Source organism: Lepidochelys kempii, chromosome 8, assembly GCF_965140265.1.
Source record: "Lepidochelys kempii isolate rLepKem1 chromosome 8, rLepKem1.hap2, whole genome shotgun sequence".
Classification (NCBI taxonomy): Eukaryota; Metazoa; Chordata; order Testudines; family Cheloniidae; genus Lepidochelys; species Lepidochelys kempii.
Genome location: NC_133263.1, coordinates 87240548 through 87258482, shown reverse-complemented (window position 1 = coordinate 87258482; position 17935 = coordinate 87240548). Strand labels below are relative to the sequence as shown.

The window sequence follows — 17935 nt, the reverse complement described above, 5'->3', positions numbered from 1 at the left end:
GCAACAGGCTTTAAGACTCAATGTACCCGTGGGTTAGTGTAAGAATCTGTCAGAAAATACAACTATATTCTAAACCTAATTTCCACTAAAAAAGGAAACTATACAGATTTTAAGCACCACTTATGAAAAAATGTATGGGAGCAGATATAGATTAACACATCCAGTCATGCTTTTACTTCAAAGGGGTCAAAAACAACAAAATGCATTATTTTTCAAGCCAAATTTCTATGGAACAGGACTGCTGCAGTCATCAGTTTATCTAGCTCTCAGATCTCATACTTAGATATTGCAATAAGTGTAAGTATAACTTTATCATCTACACCCTAGTGTCTCTATATAAACTAAGTGAGTCTGATAAACTACTTATATCCATACTCACTTTACGCAGTTAGTACTAGGATTTAATTTTTCAGGACAATATTGAAGAACCTGACATTTCAAAAGCCATGTGCAACCCTGTACAAGGCACTGAACTGATTGTTTAATACCGCCATCTTCTGGTGCAAAGAGATAAACACATTATAAAAAGGAATAAATCAGCCATACATAGTCAGTGAAAGGTATTATACTAGAAGGAAAAATGGTCCTGAGTATGTGTATTCAAACAGCTATGCTCAGGCTATATGCTACCAAGGCCCCTTCTACATTAAATAGAGAAAGTTTCTCTAAATTCTTAAGTGTATGAAGTAATTTATTTCTATATATCTATTTACCATATAAACCAAATAACTAGAAAATTTAATTTGTTTTCAGGCATACCACCATATTTTTTCCATTAGCTTTATAACAGAGATATTTAAATGAAAGATCCTGAGAAATTCTGGATAGGGTGGAAAGGTTCATTGTTTTTCTCTCTTGAAAAGAGCAGAAACAAGCATAGGCAGTGGGGTGGGCTAGGGCTAGGGCGGGCTTGGTTCCCATCCCCCCAATCTATTTTCTTATTTTTCACTTAGGTGCTTTTGAAAATTTTATCCAGGTTCTTTCATACTATTACATAGCTTTTTGACTCTCCTATCCAGAGTAGTAGAGGCTATATTCAAATGTAGCATCTATATCTTCCAAGATCAAATCAGTTTTCTCTATTCAAGATAAGGGGAAAGTACCCCACTAAAATATCAAACTGGCTTCCAGAGAAATAACTCTCCTAAAACATTCAATCTAATTCACTAGTTTAAGATTTTTATGTTAGCCACAACATTGTTAATGGAAATAAACTACTAAATGGGGAGAAGCCAGTTCAGATGGATTTGAACAACATTTATCATAATCTATTTTTTCCCTTCTCGTTTCAGGCAATCCAAAAATACCGTTTATGTTCTTAATTAGCTAAAATAAGTCCTCATGTCATAAAAGATTATTTAAGGCAGACTCACCTACACAGACACCTACCTTGGGCAGTTTAAATTTGTAATCCCCGGGTAATGTTATTTTGCAAGTACAATTAACACTCAAATAGAGGATCAGCATTTCACACTGTACGATCAAACCACTGGGCAGATGAAGGATCTTAAAAATGGTGAACTGCAGGATGTAGGTAACTAGGAGGTTCAGAAGAATCTGAATTCCTTATGCAGAGTTTAGAGGTCATAAACTCATACGGCCACAAGAGGAAAGCAATTTAAATTATCATTATTCTAAATACCCCAGAACAAATTCTTATTATTTGGATATAGTCAAATTTGTGTCATCCTCTGTGAAAATGAGAAAAGGAACATCAGTGTTAAATTATAACAGCAAATTGTTGTGGAAAAAGAGCACTGCTAATCATATTAGGAGAATTGGACAAGATAACCAGGGCAACTGTTCTAAGTTCTAATGCATTTGAAGCCACAACAGTTTAAAAAAAAAAAAAAAAAAGTCTCTTCTTTCAACATATATTGCAAAGTAATCCTGTACCTTGGATTTTGCTTCTCAGATACTTCAGGAGTTCTTGGGTGCCTTTCTAAAAATGCAGAGAAAAAACATGAAGATAAAAGCACCTGTGAATCAGTATTTCTGTAGTTTTATTAGAAACAATGAATGTAAAGAGTCAGTATTGTAGGGAAAGCTCATAGCACTGCATGTTATTAAGGTTGCCTGACACTTCCCACTATAAGATCATGTTTTCAGTTGATTATCAACTTTGACAAAAACTTTAACCATTTGGGCTGAAGATTTCCATGTCTGGTATCTGCCTCAGGCTAATTTGGGGGGGGGAATGTCAGTTGTTAGGATATAGATATTCAGGCCTGTCTGTAAAGGCCTGTACTCGAAGAATTTAGGTGTATTCTTATCACTTGGCTAGTTAGAGGTATAAAAGAAAGAATCAAAATCACTGTCTGCCAGTGAATGGTCCTTCTCTTACTATGACAGTCTGAGGCCCTGTTCTTAGATTAAGGCCTTTGGCTAAGCAACAGACGCAACCATAAACTGGGAAGTGAATGGTCACATCCCCACATTCCAAACTAGTCACATTGAAATAAGGTGCTATTGGGCTGTTAGGAATACAATCCTGTCCTGATAGTGCCTATCACCTCCAGAGAAAGGGAAGTGCCTAGAAAATGTAAAAGGAAACTTAGTTTGATAGCATCTGTCTGGCAAGATAGCATCTGTCTGGCAAGAACTCACTTATCAATAGCTGGGATGTGAAATCCTCACTTCTGTATTGTTTTGTCATTATAGTTCCCACTTTGCTATTGTTTGTCTGCGTAATCTCTGTCTGATTCTGTGAGTGTTCCCGTCTGCTGTATAATTAATTTTGCTGGGTGTAAACTACTTAAGGTGGTGGGATATAATTGGTTACATAATCATGTTACAATAGGTTAGGATTGGTTAGTTAAATTTCAGGAAAATGATTGGTTAAGGTATAGCAAAGCAGAACTCAAGTTTTACTATATAGTCTGCAGTCAATCAGGAAGTGAGTGAGTGGATGGGTGTGTGGGTGGGGGAGATGGGAAGAGGGAATGGGAGTAAGGAAATTGGAATCATGTTTTGCTAAAGGGGGAAATGGGAACAGGGAATGGGAGTGGGGAAATTGGAATCATGTAGGGGTCCTGCACTTAGGACGGAAGAACCCAATGCACAGCTACAGACTAGGGACCGAATGGCTAGGCAGCAGTTCTGCGGAAAAGGACCTAGGGGTGACAGTGGACGAGAAGCTGGATATGAGTCAGCAGTGTGCCCTTGTTGCCAAGAAGGCCAATGGCATTTTGGGATGTATAAGTAGGGGCATAGCGAGCAGATCGAGGGACGTGATCGTTCCCCTCTATTCGACATTGGTGAGGCCTCATCTGGAGTACTGTGTCCAGTTTTGGGCCCCGCACTACAAGAAGGATGTGGATAAATTGGAGAGAGTCCAGCGAAGGGCAACAAAAATGATTAGGGGTCTGGAACACATGACTTATGAGGAGAGGCTGAGGGTGCTGGGATTGTTTAGCCTGCAGAAGAGAAGAATGAGGGGGGATTTGATAGCTGCTTTCAACTACCTGAAAGGGGGTTCCAAAGAGGATGGCTCTAGACTGTTCTCAATGGTAGCAGATGACAGAACGAGGAGTAATGGTCTCAAGTTGCAGTGGGGGAGGTTTAGATTGGATATTAGGAAAAAACTTTTTCACTAAGAGGGTGGTGAAACACTGGAATGCGTTACCTAGGAAGGTGGTAGAATCTCCTTCCTTAGAGGTTTTTAAGGTCAGGCTTGACAAAGCCCTGGCTGGGATGATTTAACTGGGAATTGGTCCTGCTTTGAGCAGGGGGTTGGACTAGATGACCTTCTGGGGTCCCTTCCAACCCTGATATTCTATGATTCTATGATTCCTATGGAAAGTTTATGCCCAAGAGTGATCCTCACTCGTCTTGCCTGCGGTGCCTTGGTGAGACTCACCAAAAGGACAAGTGCCGCATTTGCAAGGATTTCCACCCAAGAACCCTTAAGGACAGAGAGCAGAGACTAAAACTCCCGCTCATGGAGGCAGCTCTGAGACCGCAATCCGACCCGGGACCCAACGACCAGCACCGAGCACGTCCTCTTTGGTGTACAGCGCTCCAGCGCCAACGGCGCGCAAAACAGGCCCGACTAAGGACTCTAAAGCCCACTGGCACCCCCACTATTCGGGCCATAGGGCGTCGGCCTCAGTTCGGCACTGTTCTCCATCTCCGGTGCCGGTAAAGAAGAAGAGGCTGGTGAGGGACTGATCACCCCCCCTTGAAACCTAAGGGGCCGTCGCTGTCCACGAGTGGCTCGGGACAGACTGCCTCCGCCTCACTTCCGCCCAGGGTTTCGTCGACTCCTGCGCCGGCCAGGGTCCAGTTGAGTCCGAACCCTCCTCGGTCCCCGGACCATCTGATGGACATACAACCACCATCGACGCCGGAGGTGTTCAAGGCGGCAACGGACCTGATGCGCCTCCCAGTGCCGTCCTCCCCACAAAGGAGGGACAAATCTCCGGCGACCGCACATCCACTGTTCCACTCCAGGGGAAAGCCAACCATGATGGCCTGTCGGTCTCCATCCCCGGCACCGCCTACACAGATGCAGGAAGCGCACTGCTCCCTGGAAGCGAGTCATTGTTCGTTGTTCTCCTCTGTGGTCTTCTTATTCGGAGACCTCGGAGTCGGAGGTGGACTCAGCTCAATCTAGCAGATCGCAGAGCAGAAGGTCCAGGTCCCGGTGCAGTCACCAACCATACCTAGCGCCGTGGCAGCAACAGTGGCAACTCAATGGCCCTTCTGGACACCCTGGATGTACCATCAGAGCCAGGGTCAAGTCCATGGTCCGCGCTCCAGAACGGTGTTGGTGTCCTCAGTGTCGTTCCTGCCACAGTCAGCGCCGGCACCGCCTGTGACGACGGTGCCCTCAGGCGGAGTGGCCCCACCGACTCACATGGTTTCGGCACCGATACCTCAGCCAGCTCCGGCACTGGCTCTCCAGGTGAGGGCACCTGTGGAAGCCTCAGCTCCATTCCTACCAACCCAAACGGTCTCAGTCCCACAGGATTATCTGCCCCGGCACTGGCTGCAGCGCAGAGTTCTTCATCGGTACTGGCTCCACAGCCCAAGTACCGCATGCTGAGGGACCCCAGGGGGGCCGAAGGCAGTGAACTGGGCCCACCCCCTGTTCTCTCTTCCTCATCCTCACCCGATGAAGCGGTTGCGGGGACTTCGACGGCCCCAGCTTTGGAGGACAACCGGGTTCTTCAACAGCTTTTGAGGCGGGCCGCCCAAAGCCTGAGGATTCAGGCAGAGGACGTGGAAGCGGATTTAGACCCTGTCGTAGACATCCTGGCTCCCTCCAGCCCATCCAGGGTTGCACTGCCATTTATCTAGTCGATAACCGAAACATCTAAGAACTTGTGGCAAACTCCTGCTTCTCTGGCACCTACAGCCAAGAAATCCGAGCGCCGCTACTTTGTTCCCTCTAGAGGGTATGAACATCTTTACACCCACCCTCCTCTGGACTCTTTGGTGGTCTACGTGGCCAATCAGAGAGAATGTCAAGGGTTTCAAGGATCCACCCCTAAAAACAGGGATGCCAAAAAACTGGACCTGTTTGGTTGGAAGGTCTACTCGACAGGAGGCCTGCAACTTCGTATAGACAACCAGCAGGCCATAATAAGCCACTATGGGCATAGCACTTGCTCGTCTATGGCTAAGTTTACAGAACTTCTGTCCCAGGAAGCTCGAGGGGCGTTCTCTGCGCTCGTGGAGGGGAAACTGGTCTCCCGAGCGTCTTTGCAAGCAGCCTTGGACGCGGCCTCCCACACTTTGGCCACAGGGGTAGTTATGAGGAGAGGCTCCTGGCTACAGGTCTCTGGTCTTCCCCACAAGGTCCAGCAGACCATTCAAGACCTTCCCTTAGAGGGTGTAGCTCTCTTCTCAGAGAAGATGGATAAGAGACTTCACAGCTTGAAGGACTCGAGGGCTACCCTTTGTTTGCTGGGGCTTCACACGTCTGCTACCCAGCGCAGACATTTTAGGCCTCAACCTGTCCCTCATCCTTACCAACCCCAAAACCACCAGGACGCTCCACATAGGCGGAACAGGAGCACTCGGAGGAGGCAACGCCCTCCCTCTGGACAAAGCTTGGGCCAGCCCAGGTCCCCACCGAGCTCTAGACCTCCCTTTTGAGGGTATGGTCGAGGATGGCTTGCCAGTACGACCTTTGGATCCTTCCCATCTTACTTTCTCGTCCCGTCTATCCCCCTTCTACAGTCCCTGGTCTCGAATTACTTCAGACCAATGGGTGCTCCGCACAGTAGAGAGGGGATATTCCATCCAATTCTGTACCTTTCTTCCCCCTCGCCCCAACCCCTTTCCCTGTCCCTCTTCAGGGACCCCTCTCACGAGCAACTTCTAATTCAAGAGGTTCAGTCCCTCCTCTCAGAAGGGGCAGTGGAGGAGGTTCCTCAGGAGCTAAGGGGCAAGGGTTTCTACTCCTGGTATTTCCTCATACCGAAGGCCAAGGGGGGGGGGCTCAGACCCATACAGGACCTGTGACAGCTCAACAAATATGTAAAGAAACTCAAGTTTTGCATGGTCTCACTAACCTCCATTATCCCCTCACTGGATCCAGGAGACTGGTACACCACCCTCGACTTGAAGGATGCATATTTTCATATCGCAATAGTCCCACACCTCAGACGCTACCTCAGGTTCGTGGTGAACAGAGACCACTACCAGTTTGCCGTCCTCCCGTTCAGACTGTTGACTGCCCCCCAAGTATTCACAAAATGCATGGCAGTCGTGCAGCGTTCCTGTGCAAGCGCCAGATACAGGTCTTTCCATACCTCGACGACTGGCTGATCAAAGGTCGCTCAAGAGCCCAGGTGGAGGCTCAGGTCGAGTTTATAAGGAGGACCTTCCTCGACTTAGGTCTCCTCCTGAACGAGTAGAAATCTACTCTGTCCCTGGTGCAGAGATTAGAGTTCATAGGCGCAGTCCTGGACTCTACCCAAGCCAGGGCGTACCTCCCGGAGGCCAGGTTTCACTCACTTCAGGACATCACACAGAGCCTCAGACGGTTCCCCACGACATCAGCAAGAAACTGTCTAAAGCTGCTGGGACACATGGCCTCCTGCACATACGTGGTGCACCATTACAGGTTCAGGCTGTGGCCACTCCAGTCTTGGCTGGCGTCGGTGTACCGACCAGCCAGAGATGTGTTGGACAGGCTCGTAACCCAGGCGGGGCAGGTACTGGACTCTCTCCTATGGTGGCTAGACCCTTGAATGGTTTGCGCCGGGTGCCTTTTGCCAGCCCTCAGCCCTTGCTCACCTTGGTGTCAGATGCCTTAGATCCTGGTTGGGGGGTCTCACCTAGGGGACCCCAAGGCCTCTGGTGGACCTCGCTCTTCACATAGAATCATAGACTATCAGGGTTGGAAGGGACCTCAGGAGGTCATCTAGTCCAACCCCCTGTTCAAAGCAGGACCAATCCCCAATTAAATCATTCCAGCCAGGGCTTTGTCAAGCCTGACCTTAAAAACTTCTAAGGAAGGAGATTCCACCACCTCCCTAGGTAACGCATTCCAGTGTTTCACCACCCTCCTAGTGAAAAAGTTTTTCCTAATATCCAACCTAAATCTCCCCCACTGCAACTTGAGACCATTACTCCTTGTTCTGTCATCTGCTACCACTGAGAACAGTCTAGAGCCATCCTCTTTGGAACCCCCTTTCAGGTAGTTGAAAGCAGCTATCAAATCCCCCCTCATTCTTCTCTTCCGTAGACTAAACATCCCCAGTTCCCTCAGCCTCTCCTCATAAGTCATGTGTTGCAGTCCCCTAATCATTTTTGTTGCCCTCCGCTGAACTCTTTCCAATTTTTCCACATCCTTCTTGTAATGTGGGGCTCAAAACTGGACACACTACTCCAGATGAGGCCTCACCAGTGTCGAATAGAGGGGAATGATCATGTGCCTCGATCAGCTGGCAATGCCCCTACTTATACATCCCCAAATGCCATTGGCCTTCTTGGCAACAAGGGCACACTGTTGACTCATATCCAGCTTCTCGTCCACTGTAACCCCTAGGTCCTTTTCTGCAGAACTGCTGCCGAGCCATTCGGTCCCTAGTCTGTAGCGGTGCATGGGATTCTTCCGTCCTAAGTGCAGGACTCTGCACTTGACCTTTTTGAACCTCATCAGATTTCTTTTGGCCCAATCCTCCAATTTCTCTAGGTCCTTCTGTATCCTATCCCTACCCTCCAGTGTATCTACCTCTCCTCCCAGTTTAGTGTCATCTGCAAACTTGCTGAGGGTGCAATCCACACCATCCTCCAGATCATTTATGAAGATATTGAACATAACCGGCCCCAGAACCGACCCTTGGGACACTCCACTTGACACCGGCTGCCAACTAGACATGGAGCCATTGATCACTACCCGTTGAGCCCGACAATCTAGCCAGTTTTCTATCCACCTTATAGTCCATTCATCCAGCCCATACTTCTTTAACTTGCTGGCAAGAATACTGTGGGAGACAGTGTCAAAAGCTTTGCTAAAGTCAAGGAACAACACGTCCACTGCTTTCCTCTCATCCACAGAACCAGTTATCTTGTCATAGAAGGCAATTAGATTAGTCAGGCATGACTTGCCCTTGGTGAATCTATGCTGACTGTTCCTGATCACTTTCCTCTCCTCTAAGTGCTTCAGAATTGATTCCTTGAGGACCTGCTCCATGATTTTTCCAGGGACTGAGGTGAGGCTGACTGGCCTGTAGTTCCCAGGATCCTCCTTCTTCCCTTTTTTAAAGATGGGCACTATATTAGCCTTTTTCCAGTTGTCCAGGACTTCCCCCGATTGCCAGGAGTTTTCAAAGATAATGGCCAATGGCTCTACAATCACATCCGCCAACTCCTTTAGCACTCTCGGCTGCAACGCATCCGGCCCCATGGACTTGTGCATGTCCAGCTTTTCTAAATAGTCCCGAACCACTTCTTTCTCCACAGAGGGCTGGTCACCTCCTCCCCATGCTGTGCTGCCCAAAGCAGTAGTCTGGGAGCTGACCTTGTTCGTGAAGACAGAGGCAAAAAAAGCATTGAGTACATTAGCTTTTTCCACATTCTCTGTCACTAGGTTGCTTCCCGCATTCAGTAAGGGGCCCACACTTTCCTTGACTTTCTTCTTGTTGCTAACATACCTGAAGAAACCCTTCTTGTCACTCTTAACATCTCTTGCTAGCTGCAACTCCAGGTATGATTTGACCTTCCTGATATCACTCCTGCATGCCTGAGCAATATTTTTATACTCATCCCTGGTCATTTGTCCAATCTTCCACTTCTTGTAAGCTTCTTTTTTGTATTTAGGAGCAGCAAGGATGTCACTGTTAAGCCAAGCTGGTCGCCTGCCATATTTACTATTCTTTCTACACATCAGGATGGTTTGTCCCTGTAACCTCAATAAGGATTCTTTAAAATACAGCCAGCTCTCCTGGACTTCTTTCCCCCTCATGTTATTCTCCCAGGGGATCTTGCCCATCAGTTCCCTGAGGGAGTCAAAGTCTGCTTTTCTGAAGTCCAGGGTCCGTATTCTGCTGCTTTCCTTTCTTCCTTGTGTCAGGATCCTGAACTCGACCATCTTATGGTTACTGCCTCTCAGGTTCCCATCCACTTTAGCTTCCCCTACTAATTCTTCCTGGTCTGTGAGCAGCAGGTCAAGAAGAGCTCTGCCCCTAGTTGGTTCCTCCAGCACTTGCACCAGGAAATTGTCCCCTACATTTTCCAAAAACTTCCTGGATTGTCTGTGCACTGCTGTATTGCTCTCCCGGCAGATATCAGGGTGATTGAAGTCTCCCATGAGAACCAGGGCATGCGATTTAGTAACTTCTACGAATTGCTGGAAGAAACTTAATCCAGAGACTCTCAGGTTTTTCTGCAGTTTCATACTTGAGCTCTGAGCAGTCATACGGATCTCTTACATACATTGCAACTCCCCCACCTTTTCTGCCCTGCCTGTCCTTCTTGAACAGCTTATATCCATCCATGACAGTAGTCCAGTCATGTGAGTTATCCCACCAAGTCTCTGTTATTCCAATCACATCAAAATTCCTTGACTGTGCCAGGACTTCCAGTTCTCCCCGCTTGTTTCCCAGGCTTCTTGCATTTGTGTATAGGCTCTTGAGATAACCCGCTGATCGCCCCTCTTTCTTAGTATGAGGCAGGAGCCCTCCCCTCTCACGCGCTCCTGCTTGTGCTTCCTCCCGGCATCCCACTTCCCCACTTACCTCAGGGCTTTGGTCTGAGGGCAGTGCGTCTGGCATGCTTTCAAAACACACATAATGGGCAGATGTGTTTCAATCCTCACGGACAACACCTCAGCAATGTTTCAGATCAACAAACAGGAGGGTGCTTGCTCCTCTCCCCTGTGCCGAGAAGCCCTTGCACTGTGGGACTTCTGCATAGAGCACTCGATCCACCTGCAGGCTTCATACCTCCCAGGGGTGCAAAACACACTGGCGGACAATCTCAGCCGGACCTTCAGTGGCCACGAGTGGTCCCTTCGGCCAGACGTGGTGAGCTCAATCTTCCGGTTCTGGGGCTCTCCCCAGATAGACCTGTTCGCCACTCCGGGCAACAGGAAATGTCAGACATTCTGTTCTCTTGGGAGCCACAGCTCGGGGTCCATCGGGGACGCCTTCCTTCTCTCATGGGAGGGCTGCCTGCTATATGCTTTCCCACCCATTCCCCTAGCCCACAGGGTGCTCCTCAAGATCTGCAGGGAGCTGGTCCGAGTCATACTAATAGCGTCGGCGTGGCCGCGTCAGCAGTGGTTCACCTCGCTTCTGGAAATGTCCACAGTGGCCCCACACACCTTACCACTGGTCCCTGACCTGATCACGCAGGACCAGGGCCGACCCCGGCACCCTAATCTGGAGTCGCTCAACCTTATGGCCTGGATGCTCCATGGCTAAGTGCCACAGAGCTGTCTTGTTCGGATCAGGTCAGACAAGTCCTCCTGGGTAGTAGAAAGCCCTCCACCAGGGCTACTTACCTGGCCAAGTGGAAAAGGTTTTCCATCTGGGTGGAGCAACATAGTCAGTCGCCGCTCCTCACCTCCATACCGTTTATACTGGACTACCTCCTTCACCTAAAGCATCAAGACTTGTCCTGGTCATCAATAAGGGTCCACTTTTTGGCCGATATCTCCACCTTCCATCTGGGCTCAGATGGTCTCTCAGTCTTTGCAAACCCTATGGTCAGTCGTTTTCTCAAGGGTTTGGACAGGCTCTTCCCACACACGCGTCAGCCTGTCCCTGCCTTGGACCTGAATTTAGTCCTCTCCAGGCTTACAGGCCCGCCATTTGAACCTCTGGCCACCTGCTCTCTGTTATATCTTTCATTCAAGGTCGCGTTCCTCATGGCAATTTACCTCGACTCAACGGGTTTCTGAGCTCAGGGCCCTCACATCTGAGCCCCCTTACACAGTTTTTCATAAGGATAAGCTCCAGCTCAGGCCTCATCCGGTTTTTCTCCCAAAGGTCGTCTCCCATTTTCACATGACCCAGGACATCTTCCTCCCAGTGTTTTATCCCAAGCCACGCTCCTCCGATAGGGAGCGTATGCTGTACTCACTGGACATGCGTAGGGCCTTAGCCTTCTACATAGAGAGAACTAAGTTGTTCCGGAAGTCCGACCAACTCTTTGTAGCCATGGCGGACAGAATGAAGGGCCTCGCAGTATCCTCTCAACGTACATCGTCATGGATAACGTCCTGCATTAGGGAGTGCTATACCCTGGGAAAGGAGCCCACTCCACAAATAACCGCTCACTCTACCAGGGCCCAGGCCTCCTCTGCGGCGTTCCTGGCACAAGTCCCTATTCAGGAAATTTGCAGGGCAGCCATGTGGTCCTCAATACATACATTTACATCGCACTATGCACAACAGTCCAGGGATGATGTGGTTTTTGGACAAGCCGTGCTCTTTTCTGTGGATAACTCTGACCCCACCTCCTGAGCTCTAGCTTGTGAATCACCTGCTTGGAATGGAAAATCACTCAAAGAAAAAACGGTTACTCACTTTCTCGTAACTGTTGTTCTTCGAGATGTGTTGTTCATGTTCATTCCAATACCCACCCTCCTACCTCTCTGTCGGAATAGTCGGCAAGAAGAAACTGAAGGGATGTGGGGGTCGGTGGGGCCTGAAATTGGGTGCCGTGAAGGCGCCACTCCAGGGGGCGCCCAGGCTGACCCTACGGACACTGCTAGGGGAAAAATCTTCCGGCTGGCGTGCACGCAGCGCGCACACACCCGCTTGGAATGGACATACACTACACATCTCGAAGAACAACAGTTACGAGAAAGTGAGTAACTGTTTTTTACACAAGCAACCGTAATTGTGCCATTCCCAAACTTTTGAGAGCTTGCCTTTGTAATTTTAATAAAGTCCTGTAACACAATTTGATATATCAAGCTGTATCTGATTCCTAAGTATACTTACCTGTAACATGTCTCTTCGAATAGTTCTCAAAGGATTTCCCTCTAGTGCCAGGAGTTTCAACTGAGGAAGATTCCCCAGAGCACAAGGCAAGCTGCAAATAGAAGTAGCTCATTTCAGAGAGTGACTTCAACAAAACTAGAATATGATTTGCACCAGTCAGTCAGATCACCCACTATTCTGAATCTTAGATACACAAGGATATCACATGTAAGAAAGAAGATGTAGTGGAATGAAAACCACAGAAGGTAAAGTGAATTAGAAGAACCCGCTCACGGTTCAATTTTATTTTATAACTGAATCATTTAGTTGTTTTACAAAAATACTGAAGCACAATATAAGTTTATAACTACAAAATTATTAGAAAAATAATTCACTGCTTCAAACAATGAAGACTGATTTAATTAGTTATGCCTCACCACAGATTCATGTGGTTTTTAATCTTACCTACTGATATCATTGTTGGTTAAGTCAAGTCGCTCCAACTTCTGAAGCAGAGTAATTTCATCAGGCAGTGATTTTAGCTTGTTATCTCTAAGCTCTAACACACAGAGAGAATTCAGATGCTTAAGATGCTCTGCACTTAACACTTCAATCTGATTTTCACCAACATGTAACTCCTGTTGAAGCAGAGATCAGCAAAATTATATTTCTGTGGCAAAATGTAATTTACTCATCTCAATTCTGACACTGCACCCCCATTTTTGGTTGTCCAACTTGACAAAGTGAAGGGGATAATGTTCATAATTACAAGTCACTTCTGAAAATCTTGGCCTTAAGAACCTAACTGCAGGAACTCACATTTGAAAATGTTAGCCTTAAATCCTTTTTGTCCTTAAAGCTCTGTTGCTTATCCCATTTCTGAAGGGTTTGTTATTGAAAAGTAACAACACTATCATTGTTATAGATACCACAGATAATTCATTTAAAATAAAAATAGAACATGGCCTAATTACTAAAGAGGAGAATTTTTTTTTCATTTCCTTCACAGCCCTTTCCCTACCAAAGACACTTACACTAAACTGATTATCAATATTAAAAAGTTATGGGACTAATTGTAAATAAAGCAGATATGCTCTCAAAACATACATGTCTCAAAGCATGGAAGGAAGAGAAGTATGTAGAAAAGAAAGGGGGTAGGCTCCCTTGTAGGCTGCCCACTTACATACAGAAGACATCTTTCATCATCAAAATATTTAAGAAACTTCAATATAGACTTAGAAACAACATCACAATAAGTATTCTATAGTCTGTCACACAGCTAATATGCAAAATCCTGCATCATCAAGTATTAAGAATTCTGGTCACAAACTAACATTTGGGTATAGGGTTTGTATGTTTTGAAAGACTATATATCTTCCTTGCAACAAAAAGCTAGGAATAGCAATAACTTCCTTTCCCGTAAAGCTGGATCTTTGGACATCACAGCACGTTGATCTAGGTAGATTTTGTTATAGGTTCACACTATATGACTCTGTGTATGTCTATGAGACTCACAGAATGCAACAAAAGTAGGCCTTGCGATGTAATGGGATTCATTTTAGGTTTTGTCTTCTGCAGTTCTCAAATCACAAAACAAATGTGAATAGAATTTACAGTCTATACATGGAGAGATGTGCTTCTGATATCAGCTTTCAGAATACCTTTACTCAAGACAGGTCCATCTTTGTGTTAGGTACAGTTCAGACGGACAGCCCATCATTTTACAAGATGCTTGGAATAACAAAGCATTTGTAGAGACTAGTATAAATCATATCTACTGTATATTATTACATTCAGTTTTTTCAGTCATTCCCCTTAATCCAAATTTGTATTTTCCCAAATTTAAAGATAGTTATAAATTTGTCTTCCAGTTTAAGTTTAACTATGCAACTGTTACTACTGTACACACTGGTAACAATTCTGTGCCTAGCATTTTAGGTTAAGCTAATGTTTAAAGTAATTTGTGATAATTTACATGTTCACAACAGCAAAGCAAGGTTAAGAAAAAAAATTTACTCCAACACATTTAGATTACAAAAGCTGTAACAAAACTTACCTTCAGTAACTTGAATGATGGAAATTCTGGTAAGTACTGTAATTTATTTTTTCTTAGATAAAGCTGTTCTAAAGATGCCATGCTGGCCAATTCAGAAGGTATGGTTTCCAACTGGTTTTTAGTACAATCCAGTTGTTTTAACCCTAGAGAAATAATTTCAGTGGTGAAAAACTGAAATATCAAAAAATTCTAAAACTTACTTTTACTAGAGAGACAGATGGCACACAGAAATATGCTTTTCTAAAATAAGCTTTGTGTGGCAGCTGCCAATTTCAGAAATACCTACACCTTCAGTGTTTGCAAAAGCTTTCTGTTTGTCTAATTATAAACGGACTTCAAAGATTTTCAGAGTACTCTATCCACATTAAATATTAAGTATTCAATGACAATGCAGAGAGTTGGCCACATGGTAGGCCTTGTTTGGGGGCTCAGATTGGAAGTGGTATGGCGGGAGCACAAATCGGTCTACACACACTTTAACTATATCAGTTTAGAAACTAACAGTCTACCATCAGTACACAATCTGGTCCTCTTTATCTGCTACAGCAATTACGGTCCATGTTTAGCTTAAATGGCTATTAAGGCTGATGATTGAAGATGATTCAAAGATTAAAGCTGAGTGTGTTTAACTACAAATAATGTTGGCCTTCTTCATGAAAGGAGTGCTTTCGGTCTGTCTTTAGGGCTGCCTTGCTAGCATTCTATTCACTCACTAGTCCCAGAAGATATTGCGGGGGGGAGAATGCCAGCCCACAGACCTCAACAGGCAAATGGGATGTCATTACATTTTTCATTTATCAGGCAATTAAATGAGTAGATTCTGTATCTGAGCTGGTAAATTTTCACAACAATTTTACATGACTCATGTGAGCATGTTCAGATCACTGTTTTCTCCAAGCATCCTTACAAGTAATCCATTTATACTTTCTCCAGCTCTAATTTCACCACCTCCTTTATGCGCTTGGTTCTCCATACAGCATATGCCATAAGGAAAAGGCTCATCTGTTATATAATCTTAACAAGAACACTAGCCTCTAAGCAGAACAAGGTTTATCCTTGCTCTTCTTTGAATACTCCTCACATTCTATCAAGAAATGCCAGCTATCGGAAACCTGAAGTTTGATATCCAGGAAAACCAGCGAGCTAGGACTTATTTCAGCCAATACCTCTCATTATACCTATTTATTCAGCAGCAATAAAAATGCAAGCAACATCTTTCGAGATAAGAGACTATAGATTCATTGTAAGACATTTAAAATGCTGTGGGAAACTAGTTTACTTTTCATTGCGCTGATTTCTGCTGGCAGGCTCCTCAGTTGGTTATGGGCCAAATTGAGTCGCACCAACCTGGTTAGGAAAGCAAAACTGGATGGAACGGTTGCAAGTTGGTTGTTGGAAAGATCCTGGGCGGGGGAAAAAAAAAAGAACTGAGAAATGGTAGACAAAATGGCTTTGAAGAGTGTTTAGAAACAGCCCATGTGCAAAGTTAATCACTGAGAGAGATCATCAAATGTAGTTGGGTAGCATGTTTGGGAGTTTCCTCGTTTAGGGACAAGAGCAGACGACATGGTTCTCCAGCAGTGGTGAGAGTAGCGTTAACGACAGTAGTTTTTCTATCCCATGCTTCAAACATCCTTACATTTTGTTGGCTTTTCTTTAACTGCTGCCATGTATTGATAGATTATTTTATTGAGCTGTCCATGACGACAACAGGGATGGGATATTCAAAAGTACATAAGTGACTTAGGAGCCCAGCTCCCTTTGACTTTTTGCCACACATTTGAAAGACTTTGGAAAGGGTTTAATAGTAACTTCAAGATAATAAACTTTCCTTCTATTGTCTTAAGCTAAGTGTGATGCTGCAAAAAGCTCAAATATTTGGCAAACTAAAGAACACGGTTTCAATCAGACAGTGTAACATCCAATAGTACACAGAAATCATTAGAATATTTTAAAATACTTATGAAGTGGGTGTAGGTGGTAGCCCTGCCAAAGATAGGCTTTTTGAACTGTCACTAGCAAAGTGCAGATAAACCAGCTAACCAAGAAAAAAAATCCATTAGAAAAACATGCAACTTACTAACTCTTCTAAATTGATAAGCTGTCCAAACCCATCTGGTAAATGACTCAACTCATTGTGTTGGAGAAGCAGGCTCTTCAACTGACTCAGCTGTGTCAGCTCTTCTGGAAGATTTTTCAGCTTGTTGTGACTAGTAATAAAATGATAAATGTAAAGGGATACATCAGTATGAACCTGTTCTAAACTCAACTGTTCGTGAAATATTTCTGTTTCACACAGCATTGTGCAAGACAGGGTTAAGGTAGTAGTGCAAATGTAAATGGATATAAATATTAAGCAGCTTTTTACTGGTTAGTTTTCTAGGTTGTCCTCTGTTTATTTGCCCAAGAAGACTTTAAACCTCCATCTGAAGTTACGCTTCAGCTGAATCTTGCCTAGTTGCTATTCTATCAGACAGCATCTTAAACAAAGAAAATTGTACTTATATTTTTCAGTCCACAAATCTGAAGGTTCATATGGTAAGAACCACTTTTCAGCATGAATATGCTTTTAAAATTTCATTGTCAAACACATTCCATATGAAGAGTATTTATCCTTTAAACTGAAGCTGTTAGACTGAGCGCACATCTTCCTTTGAAGAATTCATAGATGAAAACCTAAAAACTACCACAAGACTGAGGAAAGGCCTTTCCTGATCACATCAAAACTCAAATATTGAGGTTTTCAGTGTTTTAAATTCGTTCATGAAGTACAAAGACAAATTCTGTCAATACAGAGCCAAAAAAGAGCATAAAGGCTTGTGGAGCTGCCTTGCAAGTCTCGGATCTGACTCAAAGCTCATTGAAGTCAATGGACAGACTTCAGTTCACTTCAGTGTGCTTCAGATCAAGTGCCTAATCACCAGAAAGCAATGCACCTTGCTATATATAGTAACTTAGGCCAAGACTTTTAGATGTAGTGAAGGAATTGAATCCCCAACTCTCATTGACTTTTAATGAGTTAAGAGAGTTGGGTGAGTAGCTCCCTTTGCACTTTTGAAAAATTCCATCCTTAGTGCCCGGAATCTTTAACATCCTTATTTGTCACGTGATAGGAGGAGTAACAACATATAGTGTACATTTATCAGGAAATCAAACTGAAGTTTTATGACATCAAAAATATTTAAATGTACAGACAACATATGTTTTCTGTGAGCAGTCACATCTCTAAGACTCAGGCTCCCACTTTTTCACTGAGTGTGTTTAACTACAAATAATGTTGGCCTTCTTCATGAAAGGAGTGCTTTCCGTCTGTCTTTAGGGCTGCCTTGCTAGAATTCTATTCACTCACTAGTCCCAGAAGATATTGGGGGGGGGGGGAGAATGCCAGCCCACAGACCTCAACAGGCAAATGGGATGTCATTACATTTTTCATTTATCAGGCAATTAAATGAGTAGATTCTGTATCTGAGCTGGTAAATTTTCACAACAATTT

At 44.9% G+C, this 17935-nt stretch overlaps 1 protein-coding gene across 1 annotated transcript in view; it reads right to left on the bottom strand.

The window, feature by feature from the left end:
- Positions 1-17935, bottom strand: part of LRRC40 (leucine rich repeat containing 40) — a 37421-nt gene that overhangs the window by 14445 nt on the left and 5041 nt on the right. Inside the window, exons 4-9 of the mRNA XM_073357353.1 lie at positions 16523-16652; positions 15722-15845; positions 14443-14585; positions 12852-13024; positions 12408-12498; positions 1897-1942 (exon numbers count right to left, since the gene is read on the bottom strand). Coding sequence (XP_073213454.1) covers positions 1897-1942; positions 12408-12498; positions 12852-13024; positions 14443-14585; positions 15722-15845; positions 16523-16652 — 707 coding nt within the window. The remainder of the gene's footprint in view (positions 1-1896; positions 1943-12407; positions 12499-12851; positions 13025-14442; positions 14586-15721; positions 15846-16522; positions 16653-17935) is intronic.